This window comes from Octopus bimaculoides, chromosome 19, assembly GCF_046866305.1.
Source record: "Octopus bimaculoides isolate indiv1 chromosome 19, ASM4686630v1, whole genome shotgun sequence".
NCBI lineage: Eukaryota > Metazoa > Mollusca > Cephalopoda > Octopoda > Octopodidae > Octopus > Octopus bimaculoides.
Genome location: NC_142946.1, coordinates 42,246,450 through 42,263,150, shown reverse-complemented (window position 1 = coordinate 42,263,150; position 16,701 = coordinate 42,246,450). Strand labels below are relative to the sequence as shown.

General features: G+C 37.8%; 1 protein-coding gene across 2 annotated transcripts in view; it reads left to right on the top strand.

The window, feature by feature from the left end:
* The window catches only part of LOC149131845 (filamin-B-like), an 86,976-nt gene that overhangs the window by 44,724 nt on the left and 25,551 nt on the right, over positions 1 to 16,701 (top strand). For both annotated transcript variants that reach the window (XM_089337520.1, XM_089337519.1), the window contains exons 5-10: positions 34 to 133; positions 2,257 to 2,444; positions 6,672 to 6,827; positions 10,188 to 10,316; positions 10,419 to 10,548; positions 15,352 to 15,489. In XM_089337520.1, coding sequence (XP_089193646.1) covers positions 34 to 133; positions 2,257 to 2,444; positions 6,672 to 6,827; positions 10,188 to 10,316; positions 10,419 to 10,548; positions 15,352 to 15,489 — 841 coding nt within the window. The remainder of the gene's footprint in view (positions 1 to 33; positions 134 to 2,256; positions 2,445 to 6,671; positions 6,828 to 10,187; positions 10,317 to 10,418; positions 10,549 to 15,351; positions 15,490 to 16,701) is intronic.

The window sequence follows — 16,701 nt, the reverse complement described above, 5'->3', positions numbered from 1 at the left end:
TTATCCTCCCTATGTCTATATTTCTGTCTTCAGACTGACTGGAATGATGGTCAGCTGGTCTGTGAAATGGTGAATGCAACAGGAGGGAATATCACTAACACGAATGGAACATATGAAGAAGTCCTTACCAAAGGTAGAAACACACTGCAACTTTCAATCATCATCACCCTCATCATCATCACCCTCATCATTATCATTGTTATAGTTATGAGCATCATCATAATCATCATCATCAACACCATACACATTATATTACTCTTTTATTTGTTTCAGTCATTTGACTGCGGCCATGCTGGAGCACTGCCTTTAGTCGAACTAATCAACTCCATAACTTATTCTTTGTAAGCTTAGTACTTATTCTATCGGTATCTTTTGCCGAACCGCTAAGTTACAGAGACATAAACACACCAGCATCGCTTATCAAGCAATGGTGAGAGGACAAACACATACACACAAACATATTCATATATATATATATATATATATATATATATATATATATATATATGTATATATATATATGTGGCGAGCTGGCAGAATCGTTAGTACACCAGGCAAAATGCTTAGCAGTATTTCATCTGCCACTACGTTCTGAGTTCAAATTTCACCGAGGTTGATTTTGCCTTTCATCCTTTAGGAGTTGATTAAATAAGTACCAGTTATGCACTGAGAGTCAATGTAATCGACTTAGTCCCTTTGTCTGTCCTTGTTTGTCCCCTCTATGTTTAGCCCCTTGTGGGCAATAAAGAATTAAAACATATATATATATATATATATATATATATATGTGAGTAAAAATAAATACAAAAAAGGTGGGGTTTTTTGTATGATTGTGTATAGAGGAATATATTATTTTGCTTAAAAGAGTTCCAACACTGTCTGTTTTTTGTTTTATTTATATTCCTGCAGAACTAATGTGGGGTATAGAATATGGAATATATAATATGATATACAATATAAAATAAAATAACATAAAAATGGATGGCACCATGAAAGAAAGTATTGAATGTAGATGAAATATTGAGTGTTCAATATAAAGGATCAAATATATAAATATATAAATATAAATATATATATATACACAATGGGCTTCATTCAGTTTCCGTCTACCAGATCCGCTCACAAAGTTTTGGTGCCATGCAGTGGGACTAAACCTGGAACCATGTGGTTGGTAAGCAAGCTTCTTACCACACAGCCACTCCGGCACCAATATACACACCCACATACATATCATTATACATAACTAAATAAATACCAATATACACATCCATATACACACCTTCATAAATAACCAAAAACATATTGCAAATACTTAATGACAGACATCAAACTGACTAAAATGTAACATAGATATAAATATTGAAAAATTAGGTTAACGAGAAAAAAATGAACTTATTAAAAGCAACTCGTTTCATATTTTGTGAATTATTAAATGCTGATTAATTTAATTACTGATGCATTAAGCAGCACATTTTAGATAATGGAAATGAGCTGTAAAGTCTACCTTATAGTACATTTCCATTATTAAGTGTGTCCTTCCTTTATAAGATCACAGTATGTGATTTGTGAGAGATTTGGTTAATGTTTCTAGCAGACACGGTGACTGCATACAGGTACCTTTGTTGGGTCATATGTCTGTCACTTGTATCCATCATCATCATCATCATCATCATAATGTCCACTTTTCCATGCTTGCATGAGTCAGATGGTATTTGTTGAAACAGATTTTCTACAGCCAGACACCTTTCCTGTCACCAAACACTCACGTGTTCCCAAGCAAGGTAATATTTCTTCCAGGGCCAGACATGTTTTTGCAGAATATTGGAAATGAACGACACTGCCTGTATGACAGTGATGCTCATTTACATCTACCATGCAATGTCATAACAAAAAGATAGCAACACTCTATCTATCTCTCTATTATCATCATCATCATCACCATCATTGTCATCATCATCATTTAACATCTTCCATGCTGACAGAAGCTGACAAGCCACGGGACTGTGCTAGGCTCTACTGTCTACTTTGGCATATTTGGCATGGTTTCTACAGCTAGATGCCCTTCCTAACGCCAACCATTTCAAGAGTGTAGTGGGTGCCTTTTATATGTCACCATCACAGGTGCCATTTGCATGACACCGGTACGATTTCAAGAGTGCCATTTACAACACAGGCATTGGCCACAACTGCGATATACAACAAGACTGTCTTATATATCATGTACGCTGACCCCTCTAAATTCATATTTGTTTAAAGGTTTGAATGCTGGGAAGCTGATGAGTATCCAGCCTACCATATCTGCAAAGGAAATGGCACAAGAAAAAGAAGAACATCTTGGAATTATGGCTTATGCTGTTAAATACTTAGACAAAGTTCCAACAGTGCCAGAATCTGAGAAAGTGACATTGACTGCCCAACTGGACAAGGTCCATGTAGGAAATGAGGTCAGTGATTTTATTTCTATCTTACTTATGGCTTAGCTTCTCTTTAATGTTTGTTAAATTTTATGGCAGGTTTCGATTCCTTAGATCATCTGCAAATCCTGTAGACTGAGCAGAATAAGGGCTGTGTAAGCACACATACATATTGCGAACTCTGCTTCTGTAATTATCAGATGAGGGTTCCACCATTTCTGGCTAAACAACTTACACAAACGATTAGTTTATAGCAGAGGTTTTCAAACATTTTGGGCCACCGACCTCCTCATGGCCACATAATACCCCCAGCGCCCCCACCAGTATCTTTATGTGTAAATAAATATTTTATATTTTACTAATTTATATATACACGCAGGAGTATCTGTGTGGTAAGTAGCTTGCTTACCAGCCGCATGGCACCCACTTTGAGAACCTATGATCAAACGTTTTTGCTGCATATTAGCTCTCCCTCCCTCCATGAAATTTATATTGCCCAGGCAGGTGCACACTGCACCACCTGTCAGGTGTCAAGGTGATTGTCAATTGTGGGTGGATAGTAGGATGGATGCATGGCTGAGTTGTGGATGGATTAGTGGATGGTTAGACGACAGGTAGGCAGGCAGCATATATTCTTTTCTACTCTAGGCACAAGGACTGAAATTTTGGGGGTGGGGGCCAGTCGATTAGATTGACTCCAGTACGCAACTGGTACTTAATTGATTGACCCTGAAAGGATGAAAAGCGAAGTCGACCTCAGCAGAATCTGAACTCAGAACGTAAAGACAGGTGAAATACCACTAAGCATTTCATCCGGTCTGCTAACGATTCTGCCAGCTCGCCACCTGAGGCAGGCAGCATATATTCTAAGAATAAGAGGAAGAATTTAGAACCTGAACACCTGCAATACTTGATGGGCACTTTACTTAATCACAACTGGAGTGATAAAAGACAGAGCTAACCTCAGCAGGATTTGAACCTGGAATACAAAAACCCAGAAGAAACACTATAAAGCATTTTGTCTGACCCTCGAACCATTCTGCCAATTTTGCCCCCTTCCACAATATTATGAAGTGAAGTGTTACATCACACTTTTACAACCTGTACACTGACATTGAGGGCATGGAGAATGGACACAGCTCATTACATAAGGAAATTAAAGAAGTGATTTTAAGTGTAGGTGGCAAGCTGTGGACACGAACTCACATCCCCGTGATTACGCGTCACGATGCTTTGACCGATTAAGCTAATCTACCCACTACAAATTCCTCTGCAAATTTAAGATATATAAATCTCGCTTTATGAGACGCTCTCATATGTTAAATTCAAATTACGATAAACGTAAATAAACAAACGAAGTTTGCTTTTAGAAGCGTTGAGATGTCTTAGAAAGTTAAAGAAGTGATTTTAAATTCTCAATCTCAGAATAATGCTAATAATATAGCCTGAACAGGATAAACTACCCCTATTTTGCAGAGAAAAGTGTAGGTGGCTAGCTGTTTTAGCTTGCGTTAACACACAATCTTTTGATCGGCAACACCTCCAGAAATAATTCTTTAAAATGTTTACAAATTAAAAATATATATATACAATAACAAACCTCATTAACTTTAGTTATTTCTGCTATTCATTCAGACAAATATTTCAGCTATGTTTCTCACAGTCTTCAAATAGACCGGGAGTTTCAGAAGTGGGGTAAGGTCTCACGGTTGCGTTAAACTTAGTTCTTTTGTTTCAGGAGGGCAACACACAGTTCTGTTTATTGTTTTTCCCAAGCAAACCAGGGAGGTTCTAAACAATAGCTAGACAACCTGTTCAATGTTGCCAACTAATCACTCACAACTAATTAACAAAAACTGAACTGGAACTGGCAAGAGAGCCTAATTGTGGTAATTAAGCTTGCTAGAAACAGCAGCTAAATCAATCCATCTTTCGTTAAAAAGAAAGTACACATTATACAACATAGTTCTTGATATACAAAATGATGCGACTGAGGTGATAGACATAGCTGGAATCCTTTGATCATAGGCCTACTTGATCAGGGCTAACCTAGGGTTAAAGAAGAACAACAACAACAAGCATTTTAGTCTTCAACACTTTGGATACCAACCTGCCTGGGACCAGCCTTGGTTCTGTGAAATAATTTTTCTCTTCTAATACTCTCTCTCTCTCTTTTTACTCTTTTACTTGTTTCGGTCATTTGACTGCGGCCATGCTGGAGCACCGCCTTTAATCAAGCAAATCGACCCCAGGACTTGTTCTTTGTAAGCCTAATACTTAATTCTATCGGTCTCTTTTGCCGAACTGCTAAGTGTTGGGGACATAAACACACCACCATCAGTTGTCAAGCGATGTTGGGGGGACAGAGACACACAAGCGCGCACACACACACACACACACACATACATACATAGATATATATATATATACATATATATATATACATATATATGACAGGCTTCTTTCAGTTTCCGTCTACCAAATCCACTCACAAGGCTTTGGTCGGCCCGAGGCTATAGTAGAAGACACTTGCCCAAGGTGTCACACAGTGGGAATGAACCCAGAACCATGTGGTTGGTAAGCAAGCTACTTACCACACAGTCACTCCTGTGCCACCTTCTTCCATCAAAATTCCATGGTAATTTGTTCCAAACACTGGCATAATGACAGTTATTTTGCCCAACTCTTCATAAATTTCAAAATTAATTGTAAGAAAGGTTGTGTATTTCTGGTTCGGTCCCACTGCAAGGCACCATGGCCAGGGGCTCTGGCAAAAGCCTTGTCGATTTGCTCAACTAAAGGTGGTGCTCTAGCATAGCCACAGTCAAATGACTGAAACAAGTAAAAGAGTAAGTGAAAAATAAATATATAAGGATGAAAGGCAAAGTCTGCTTCAGCAGGATTTGAACTCAGAATGTAAAGAGAGGCAGATAATGCTGAGCAGTATTTTGCCCTGTGTGCTAACGATTCTGCCAGCTCACGGCCTTAATTGTTAAGAAAAAAAACTAGCTGTGTAATTAAGAAGCTTGCTTCCCAACCACAAGGATTTAGGTTCAATCCCACTGTACAGCACTTTGAGAAAATGTCTTTCTACAATTGCTTCAGGTGAACCAAAGCTTGAGGCGTGGATTTGGTAGAGAGAAACTGAAAGAAGCCCACCACATGTGTGTGTGTGTGTGTGTGTGTGTGTGTGTGTGTGTGTGTGTTCTTGTTTCAACCTCACATAATGGTTATCAGCAACTGTCAATGCCATTCAAATGGTGTCCTTCATTTCCAACATCCTGTGAAAATATGTGCAACCATGCGGAAATATAACCTTGCTTGGAAACAGATAAGAGTTGGCGACAATTATTTGGAAAACCTGCCTCTGCCAATTCTCTGAGTTACATAAGCGCAAGGAAAGGTAAAAGTAAAAACAACAATGGTGGTGATGATGATGATGGCCTTTAATATTTCTTTACTTGTTTCGGTCGTTAGGCTATGGCTATGCTGGGGCAATGCCTTGAGAATTTTTAGATGAATGAATCGACCCCAGTACTAATTTTTTTTAAAGCCTGCTACTTATTCTATCGGTCTTTTTTTGCTGGACCGCTAGGTTACAGGGACATAAACACACCAACACTGGTTGTGAAGCGGGAGGGGGAGAAACACAGACATGCACATACACACACACACACACACATGCTTTTCTACTCTAGGCACAAAGTCTGAAATTTTGGGGGAGGCAGGGGCCATTCAATTAGATCAACCCCAGTAAGCAACTGGTACTTAATTTATCGACCCTGAAAGGATGAAAGGCAAAGTTGACCTCAGCGGAATTTGAACTCAGAACGTAAAAACAGACGAAATACCACAAAGTATTTCACCCAACGTGCTAACGTTTCTGTCAGCTCACCACCTTCACACACACACACACACACATATATATATATGATGGGCTTCTTTCAGTTTCCATCTACCAAATTCACTCACAAGGCTTTGGTTGGTCCTAGACTATAGTAGAACACATTTGCCTAAGGTGCCATACAGTGGGACTGAACCCGGAACCATGTGGTTGGGAAGCAAGATTCTTACCCCACATCCATGCTTATAAAGAAAATTTCCTCAACAGATTTGTTTTTAGAATTGTTGTCGTTGTTGTTGTTCTGTTTTTCTTTTTTTACTTTAGTTTTGTAAAATAATAATAAATTTCTCCATAAAATAATTTTTTGGTATTTTTAAAACTAATGGATTTCTATGCCTTGACATTTCTTTCAGACAAAATGTAAATTAGCCATCCTGGATCAAAGCGTCAATTTGAAAGATGTCAAGGTGGAAGTCAATGGTCCCAATTCTCAGTTACCTGTCCAAATGAACTGGTCAGGACAAACAGCGGAAGTGAATTTCACCCCTAAAGAAATTGGGAAACACAAGGTAATAGTCTTTTTTATTCTTTTACTTGTTTCAGTCATTTGACTGGAGCCATGCTGGAGCACCACATTTAGTCAAGCAAATCGACCCCAGGAATTATTCTTTGTAAGCCTAGTACTTATTCTATCACACACACACACACACACACGCATGCATTCACACACACACACACACACACACACACACTCGCGCACATGCATTCACACACACACATTCACACACACACACACATTCACACACACACACACACATTCACTTACACACACACACACACACACGCATTCACACACACATATTCACACACACGCACATGCATTCACACAAACACAAATTCACACACACACATTCACACACACACATTTTCACACACACACATTCATACATACATTCACACACACACACATTTACACACACACACTCGCATTCACACACACACGCATTCACACACACACACGCATTCACACACACACACACACATTTACACACACACACACGCATCCACACACACACACGCATCCACACACACACACACACACACACACACACATTCACACACACACATAAATTCACAAATTCATGCAATATAGCATCCATGATCAACAGCTCTGCTTTATCGTTTCACCATGTTCGATTACAAAAATATTCATTTCAAATTTGAGCACCAGGCCAGCAATTTCCTGTTCAACTGGTATGTATTCATTTCAAAATATTGATTTTCAAAAATATTGATTACAAAAACATCGAAAGTTCAAATTAACCTAAATGTGATTTGAACCAAAGAATTAAGTTTGTAAATTTTGAGCTGATAAATGCCAGATGTGTTCAGCAGTTTGTCGCTTGCTTTGATCTCTGTTGTTAAATTCGTTATTAATTGATCAATAAAACATTATTAAATAAATATTAAGTGTAACACAACGTTAAATCTATAATTTGTTGAATCAGTTACACAGCAACATACTAATGACTAAAGAATGATATAAACACAGCAACACAAAAATGACTAAAGACTTCAATGTCCCCTTAACTTAATATTTTCTCCCCGGCACCATATAATTATGGCTGCTTCGTGTTTTGGGTCTGATTTTTCTTCACTGTTTTGCGAAACCAATTTGTAAAGTAGCCAGTATAACTATATAATATTGTATAATATTAATACTATATTTCACATACACACACGTGTGTGTGTGTAAATATAGTTACTTGTATCTATCAGACTATTGTATGTTGCTACACACCACTAGCCACAATGTTTCCCATTCCTTCTTTTCCATCTTGGCTCAAATCATTTAACTAAATTGTCCTCATTGCAGAGGCATTCCAAATACTCTTTTCTGATTTCTTGAATATCACCTCAGCAACACGGGCACACTTGTCATCTGTGAACTTTGCAACTTGTCCAACCCAGCAGGACTTGAGGTTTTAATCCTCTGCTGTCACATCATTAAATTCATTCTCAAATTACCTAATTTTAGATATTCTCTTTCCATGGTTTTCTTTCAATGGCCCTTTGCATTGCAACCAATCAATGGTCTTCCCTCTTCATAACCAGTGCATGTCTCACTTGTGTATATCAACAGTTATAATGAGTGTTCAACACCACATTTGTTGGCTAAATACTCTTTACTTGTGTTGAATCAACAACATTACCAATGCTTTCAGGTAGTCAGAATTTCCACAATTTTCTAGTGATCCACTAAAAAAAATGCTGGTAATTAACTGCATGGATTGCTTGAAAATTGTGGAAATTGCTTCCACATGAAGCCATTGGAAGCATCAATAATCTACAATAAAGTGTGTGTGTGTATGTATGTATATATATATATATATATATATATATATATATATATATACATATATATATATATATATATATATATATATATTCTTCGAAACGCCGGTGTTAATGCGGGGGTAGCTGATGAAGGAAAATGTTCTCTATGTGGCTTGTGTGTTTTCTGTACTCTGGTTATTATTATTTCTTGTCTACGTTTTGTTTGCAATGTCCTGTACCCAGATATGCACCTATATATACAGGTAGACGTAGGTATGCACACACCTGTACGTATATATGTGTAAGGGACGACCGTGCGAACTCAAAGGAGAAATGGTGACGAATGGAAGAAACAGAGGACTCCCTTTATTTAAACGTGTCACACGGTCGAACACACAATATTGTATCGAAGATGATATAGATGATATGTTATGCGACGATAACATAGATGACCAGCAATGAAAGACCACAACCGTATAAGATGAATAACAGAGATATTTAGTGTAGCGTTAAAGATGTATGTCTGTGTGAGAGTGTGAATACGACATATAATAACATAATCAAAGACAGGCCGTCATACAAAGAAAAGTGTGTATGTGAGTGATGCATGTGTGTATGAGAAATATTACAGCAGAGAAAAAGAGAGTCAATAACACGTGAACAATTATATACCAGTTCGTTAGTACACTATAGGCAAAGTTCTGTATGTGAAAGTGAGGAGAGGCTGAGTGTGGCAGTGCTGATCACTAGTTGTGATGTCGTGGCATCGATGCCGGGTCGTGATTCTTGTTATACAGATGTTCGTCGCTGGCTGAGAATTTCTTGTCTGTTTAAGAACTCTTGTCTGTTTATTTACCGTGGTGAAGCTGAGTCACCTAACAGAATCGAAGAGAGAGATGTGCCGCGGAGGTTTGGTTTGGTGTACATAGTAAATCGTGTTTACGCTGGTAGCGTAAAGGCTGCTTGGTAGGTGCTGGTTAGTAGTCGTAGACTCGTATTGCTGATGTGGCAACGGCGGAGGTCATTGTGGCTGGACGAAGCTGCTGAAGTGGTCGCTGGCTGCTGCTGCTGTCGTGTGCTACACGGAACAGTTCTCAAAGAGAAACTGGACCGAGACAAATTATTGGGTATGAGTTAAAGCTATTTATAACAAACTATGGGCTCCCGAAGGCTTCAGAATTTTATTCTATCACGTGACCTTTATTAGGGGCCGTGATTGGTCAGTTTGCGTTCTGGCGGGAACGGTTCGAAGAAGTTGCCGATTCGAATAATGATCAGTCACGTGATGGACAAGGAATGGGTTCTCTACTACGCTCGCATTTATTTATATTTAAATGAGAAGAATGGCGATAGTAGTTTTGTATCTAATGACGATAGGTAGTTTCACTACATATGCATATACTCATTTATTATTTGTCTTTACATGACCGAACGCCAGCGTCACCACTGTTGTATATATATATATATATATATATATATATATATATATATATATATATGTACACACACACACACATATCAACACTAAATTGAAGCATCTGTATTTAGAAGAATGAGTAATTCATTTCCTTTGTCCTTTCACCAATTTTTAGCTTATTGCCTACAATGGTGGCAATGTCATCAACGGATGTCCCAAGGTTTTCAATGTCATCTCAGACAGATCCAAAGTCAGTTATCATCAAATCGAGGACTGTTGTGCTGGAACAGTGACTGAAATCAAGGTACGTAAATATAGTTTTTTGAATTTGGCCGTACTTTTCATAATGTTTTTTACATATGCTTTTCTTTAATATTTGTTTTTGTTTTTTCTTCCTCTATGTCAGGTCAATGCCGTGTCCGCTGGTCATGGTAACCTGAAGGTTGCAGCCAAAGCTCCCAGCGGCCAAGTGAGTTATCCAAGCATCACGTCAAATAAAGGAATGCATACAGCTGACTTTATACCAACGGAAGTCGGTATGTAGCTTCGTTTAACACTTTTTATGGATTTGGTTAAAAAGAGACGATGAGCGATAGCTAAAGAAATATTGAGCTTTGTTTTTAATAACCATTTGATATAGCAAGCGGGGCCTCATATCAGTGAGGCGGGGCCGGTGCGCATTGATGCCGTCGAGAGGTAGGCTCCGAAACGGCGCCCATTCTCTCCTGATGACTCCCGTTCATTTTCTGGCTTCCGGTATGCGGAGTTTTCGACTGGTAGCACTTGCATGTGCAAGTTTGTTTTGCAAGACATCTATATTTATATTTCAATTTTCTATTTGGCTTGATTATTTTGAGAAATGTTTCGATTTAAGAAAGAGATCAAATTTACAAAGAAAATAAAATTGAAATTGTTGTACTTGGGGATGGTCATATTGCCAGTTTAGCCAATAAAAACACACGCACTGTATATTTGGTGTTAATTTTTTTTTTTTTTTCAGCTTTATATTACATTAATCTTAATCTTAATCTTATTTCGGCCAGAGTTCTTTCGTCACACTTCTGTGACCTCATCAGTGGTCCTTTGTTTCCTTCTTTCTTATGTGTGTCTCACCTTGCTAACTATCAGCCATTTTGTATTTTGTATTCCTATTGTATGTGTCTACGCATGCGTGTCCTTCAATGTGTCTGTGTCTTTTGTAAGTGCATGTGTGTATGGGGAGTGTCTGTATCACCTATATTCTCTGTTAATACGTGTTCATTTGTATTAGTTTTTATTTATTTATATGTTCATGTGTGTGTGTGTGTGTTTTTTTTATTTTTTTTTTATTTTTAATGTGTTTAATTAAATTTTGTTAACGTATGTAGTATTTAATTCCATTTGTTTATCTATGTATTGTATTATACTTTGTTCCTATTATTGGTTTATGGGTAACATGTTGTCACATGCTGTGGTTTGTTAGTGGCGTATGTTAGTGTTCCATTCTAGTTTCCTATTCAGGCTAGGTTTCCCTTCTATTATGTGTGTAGCTTCAGTAATTTGTCTAAGTGCTGCATCACTGCTATGTGTAGATAAGATTTTAATTTCTATGTTCTTGCTCAGCGTGCTGGTACAGAACTGATGAGTTCTTCCCTTCCTTAAGTTCCCTCCAATGTTCGTTTGCCCGCTCCCCTATACTCCTTGCTGTTTCGCCTACATATGTCGTTGTCTTATTTCTGCATCGTCCCTCTGTACATCTTATACTATAGACCACATTTCTGGTTTTGCAGTTCGTTTGTGGGCTAAATCTACATACGATACAGTTCCTATCAGTGCAGGGGGTTCTACTGAAAGGGTATGTTCTACTGATAAGGGATTTGATAGGGTTGCCTGGCCTTTCAACAACCTTAATTCTTAGCTTAAGTTTGTCTAGGGCCCTTCTAAAGCGGTACGCCAGTTCGCCTCTAGGGGTGGTGTCGACGAACATGACGCTTTGGTACTTGTGGCTATTGTACCATGAGCTTGCCTTCCCTATTTTCTTCTTAGTTCTTTCTATGGTGTTCCATGATTTGCTCCTATAGAGTGGGCAAATCCCATTCCTATCGTTGCGTTTGATTGTTTCAAACTTCTTCATAGCTCCTTTGTAAACCCTGATCCTTTCTTTATGGCTGTAACCCGAGAACTGCATGCGGTGGACGAAATCGAAAACACAAAAAAACACAGAAAAAAATCTTCTTTTGCAAGGGAAATTATTCTAAGTTCTAGTTTCTGAAGTTACCTCCCTTCCATAAATCTTCTTTATATATTTTTTTTAATTTTGAATGCGATTCAGGTCAGCAACGGACGTATTCTTCTATAAAACAAGTTTTGATAAAAATAAACATCAGTGATACTAACATTGAATATATCGTCCGTATTCCTCTTCTCCACAGACGTAGGCCCTCGAGACAATATAGATATCATTTGGCAGAATCGTTAGAAGGTCGGAAAAATTGATCTGGCTTTTTACGTTAATGAGTTCGAATCCGGTCAAGTGAACTTAACCTTTCATCTCTCTTGGGTTGATAAAATAAGTACTAATCAAATATTGAGATCGATGTAATCGCCGAAACTATCTCCTAAAACTACAGGCTTTATACCAAAATTTGAATCCGTTAATATTATTGATAATAATAATAATAATAATCCTCAGTACATAACTGGTACTTATTTCATCAACCTCTGGAAAGATGAAAGGCAAAGTCGACCTCAGCAGTATTTGAACTCGGGACAGACAAGACGGACCAAAATGCCACTGAGGAATTTTTCCTAGCATGCTAATGATTCTGCCAGCTTTCGACTTTAATGATGATAACGACAACAATAATAATGTCACATCACAGAAACTGGATCAATGAATTCGTTGCCAGTCAATAAATTCAACGAATTCCTCATGCCCCACCACCACCACCACCAACCTCCACCCTAAATCATAGTCTGTGTGTGTGTGTGTGTGTGTGTGTGTGTAAGGTGAACGTCACAAAGAGATTTTCTATGCAGCATATTGAAAAGTTTTGTATATGACATATAAAGACCTATTATTGTATCAAATAAAACAGGAAGAGGGAGGATGATATCTATATATCACCAGTAAATCATAACTGCAAAAGAAAAGTGTATATATATATACATAGATAGATAGATAGGTGTTTATAGATATATATATGTATATATATTTCTTCATTGCCCACAGGGGGCTAAACACAGAGGGGACAAACAAAGGGATTAAGTCGATTACATCGACCCAAGTGCATAACTGGTACTTATTTAATCGACCCTGAAAGGATGAAAAGCAAAGTGTACCTTGACGGAATTTGAACTCAGAACATAACGGCAGCCGAAATACTGCTTGCTGTTTCCACTATAAGATGTGGTGGACTCGGAGTTGGATGCCTGAGTAAGCCTCATCAGAGCCTCAAACATGAAGTGCAATTTATTTGAGAAAACAAATATATTTAAGCATACACTGGTAATGCAGCCAGCAGTGTAATATCAACATGATGAATGGATGGATGGTGTGGAAAAACGTGTGATAAACTCTAGATACAGTCGTACATCATAAATCACTTGTAACAGTCGTACATTGTGTATGACTGTATACACAGGAAATACTACAGACACACATCTATGGTACTGTGATTATTAAGCTGTATGACATAGAGAATAAAGAGACGGTTTGGGGGATGGGTAGGGTCATAGGTGGAAGCCAAAGACAATGAGGGGATTATAAAGGTAGACAGAAACAGCTTTTGTTTTGTTGCCTTAGGGTAGGGGACTGACTGAAGAGAGAAGGGAAGTGCTGTACCAGTTGTTGTTGTTGTTGTTGTTGCTGCTGGAGCCTTGGGAACTACAAATATGAAGCTTAGATACTGGGGTGATAAGATGGGAGTAAATATAGAGAGAGAGCATCTCGATGAAACAGTGTTGCTTGGAACTGTAAGAATCCTCTGCAGAGATCTTGAAACCTCGATGAAGACTGCAACCGTAGTCGGTTGGTTGTGGGCAGTTAACACTTTGTTACATTACCCAGCAAAACTGTTGTTGTAGTAGTAGTTTCAAATTGTGGCACAAGGCCAGCAATTTGGGTGGAGGGGTTAAGTCAATTACATTGACCCCAGCGCTGTACTGGTACTTATTTTATCGACCCCGAAAGGATGAAAGGCAAAGTCGATCTCTGCGGAATTTGAACTCAGAACATAAGGATGGACGAAATACCACTAAGCATTTTGCCCAGCATACTTACGACTCTGCCAGCTCACTGCCTTAATAATAATAATGTTGATAATAATAATAACAATAAGAATAAGAATAAGAAGAAGAAAATTTGAAGAAAGAAGGAAAAAGACAACATAATAATAATAATAATAATAATAATAATAATGAGTGCCTAATAATGGACACAGCAGTGCCAGGAGGTCAACATATCATCATGAAAGAAAGAGAAAAAGTTGATAAATATGGAGACCTGAGAATTGAGAACGCTAAGATGTGGCAGCTACAAGGGTCAAACATAAAGGTTATCCCTATTGTCATCAGAGCATTGGGTTCAATACCACCCAATCTGATAAAAACATCTGAAAACCTTAGAGATACCCTACAACCTAGATGTATTGGAGAAGTCAACATTACTTAGAACTGCACAAATATTACGAATATTACGTAAAGTACTGTCGGTCTGAGGGTCTACCCCTGTAGACACAATATCTTCAATCAACAACCTTACGATATTGTATTCTGTGCGAAGTCTATAATAGTAATAATAATAATAATAATAATAATAATAGCAATGATAATAATGATTTCTTTAATTTGATTCCTCTACTGTTTAAATAATAATGAAGGGGGAAAAACGTTTTTTTTTTTTATATTGCTTCAAGGATAACAAATGAGAGGATATTAGAGGGACCAACTATGAAATGGTGGGGTGGGGGTTGAAATAAGAGTTTCACATCAAGGGTGTAAAAGAAAAAAGAAGAAAAAAAAGCTGTTACTGAAAAACAACAACAAAAACAACTATAAAAAAACATTTAATAATTATGATAACACGTTTATAGAGGAATACAAAAGAGAATTTGTTTGACGGCTTAACCTAATAATATTCTAACACCACCCAAATGCTGTCTCATGAATTTCTGCTGTTGTTGTTGTTGTGGTGGTGGTGGTTGTTACATCTACATTGTCAACCTAACAGAAACTGCAGCCAAATCTTCCTCAAATTACACACCCTACTGACAACAAAAAAAATTATAATAAAAAAAGTTATTTGTTGTTTATATACATTTCTTTACCGCCATTGTTGACGTTCCTTTTTGTTCTTTTAGGTGACTGGAAGATTTCTGTCCTCTACGATGAAGACCATATCAGTGGCAGCCCTTTCAATATCAATGTCTTTGACCCTTCTCAAGTGGAGATATATGGCCTGGAAGGTGGCACTGTTGGAAAAGAACTTAGTTTTAAAGGTAAATGTAGTTCTATATACAAAACAAGTGGTGCTGTGTCTATAATTCCCCATACTTCACCATCCACCCCCTTACACATGCACCACTACTAAATTTCAGAATGCTTTTGAGACTTAGCAAACAATTACATTTCTACTATAGCCTCGAACCGACCAAAGCCTTGTAAGTGGATTTCATAGATGGGAACTGAAAGAAGCCTGTCGTGTGTGTGTTTGTGTCCCCACCCAACATCATTTGACAACTGATGCTGGTGTGCTTACATCCCTGTAACTTAGTGGTTTGGCAAAAGAGACCAATAGAATAAGTACCAGGCTTACAAAGAATAAGTCGTGGGGTCAATTTCTTTGACTAAAGGTGGTGCACCAGCATGGGCGCAGTCAAATGACTGAAACAAGTAAAAGAATAAAAGAAAGATGGCAAGTGTTCTCTTGACACTGGTGTGGCTGCGTGGTTAAGGAGTTTGCTTCCAAACCACATGGTTCCTGGTTCAGTCCCACTGCATGGAACCTCAGACAAATGGATTTTTTTTTTTTTTTACCATAGCTCTAGACTGACCAAATCGTTGCTTTTGTCCCCTTATCTTGAAAGCTCATGATTTATGCAAATGAGTGTCGTTCATTTCCAGTAGTCTGTGAAAACATGTCTGGCCATGGAGAAATCTTACTTTGCTTGGAAGCAGGTGAAGATTGATAAGAGGAAGGGCAGCAGACCCTAAAAACCAAAACCTGCCTCAATAAACTCCATCTGACTCCTGCAAGTGTGGGAAAGTAGACATTAAACTACAATGATATCACACACACACACACACACACACACACACACACACACACACTGTATAAAGTGTAATTTATCACAACTGTCTGACGAGCAGGAATATTGAAACCCTGAGTAACAGTTTCTGTAATAATTTTGCAGTTTTACTAAAAGTACATATATATATATATACATATATATATACATACATACATACATACATACAAACATATATAGGGAGAATTCACAAAAAAACAAGACGAAGACAGGTGGTGTAGAAAACCAAACAAAAGGACTGATTAATATGTGTGAGTGTATGTGTATATATGTGTGTGTGTGTGTGTGTATATGCATATGTGTGTGCATGTGTATATACATGCGTGTGTATGTGTGTGTATGTATATGTACATGTATGTTTGTATATATATATATATATATATGTATGTTAATTCAATAGAA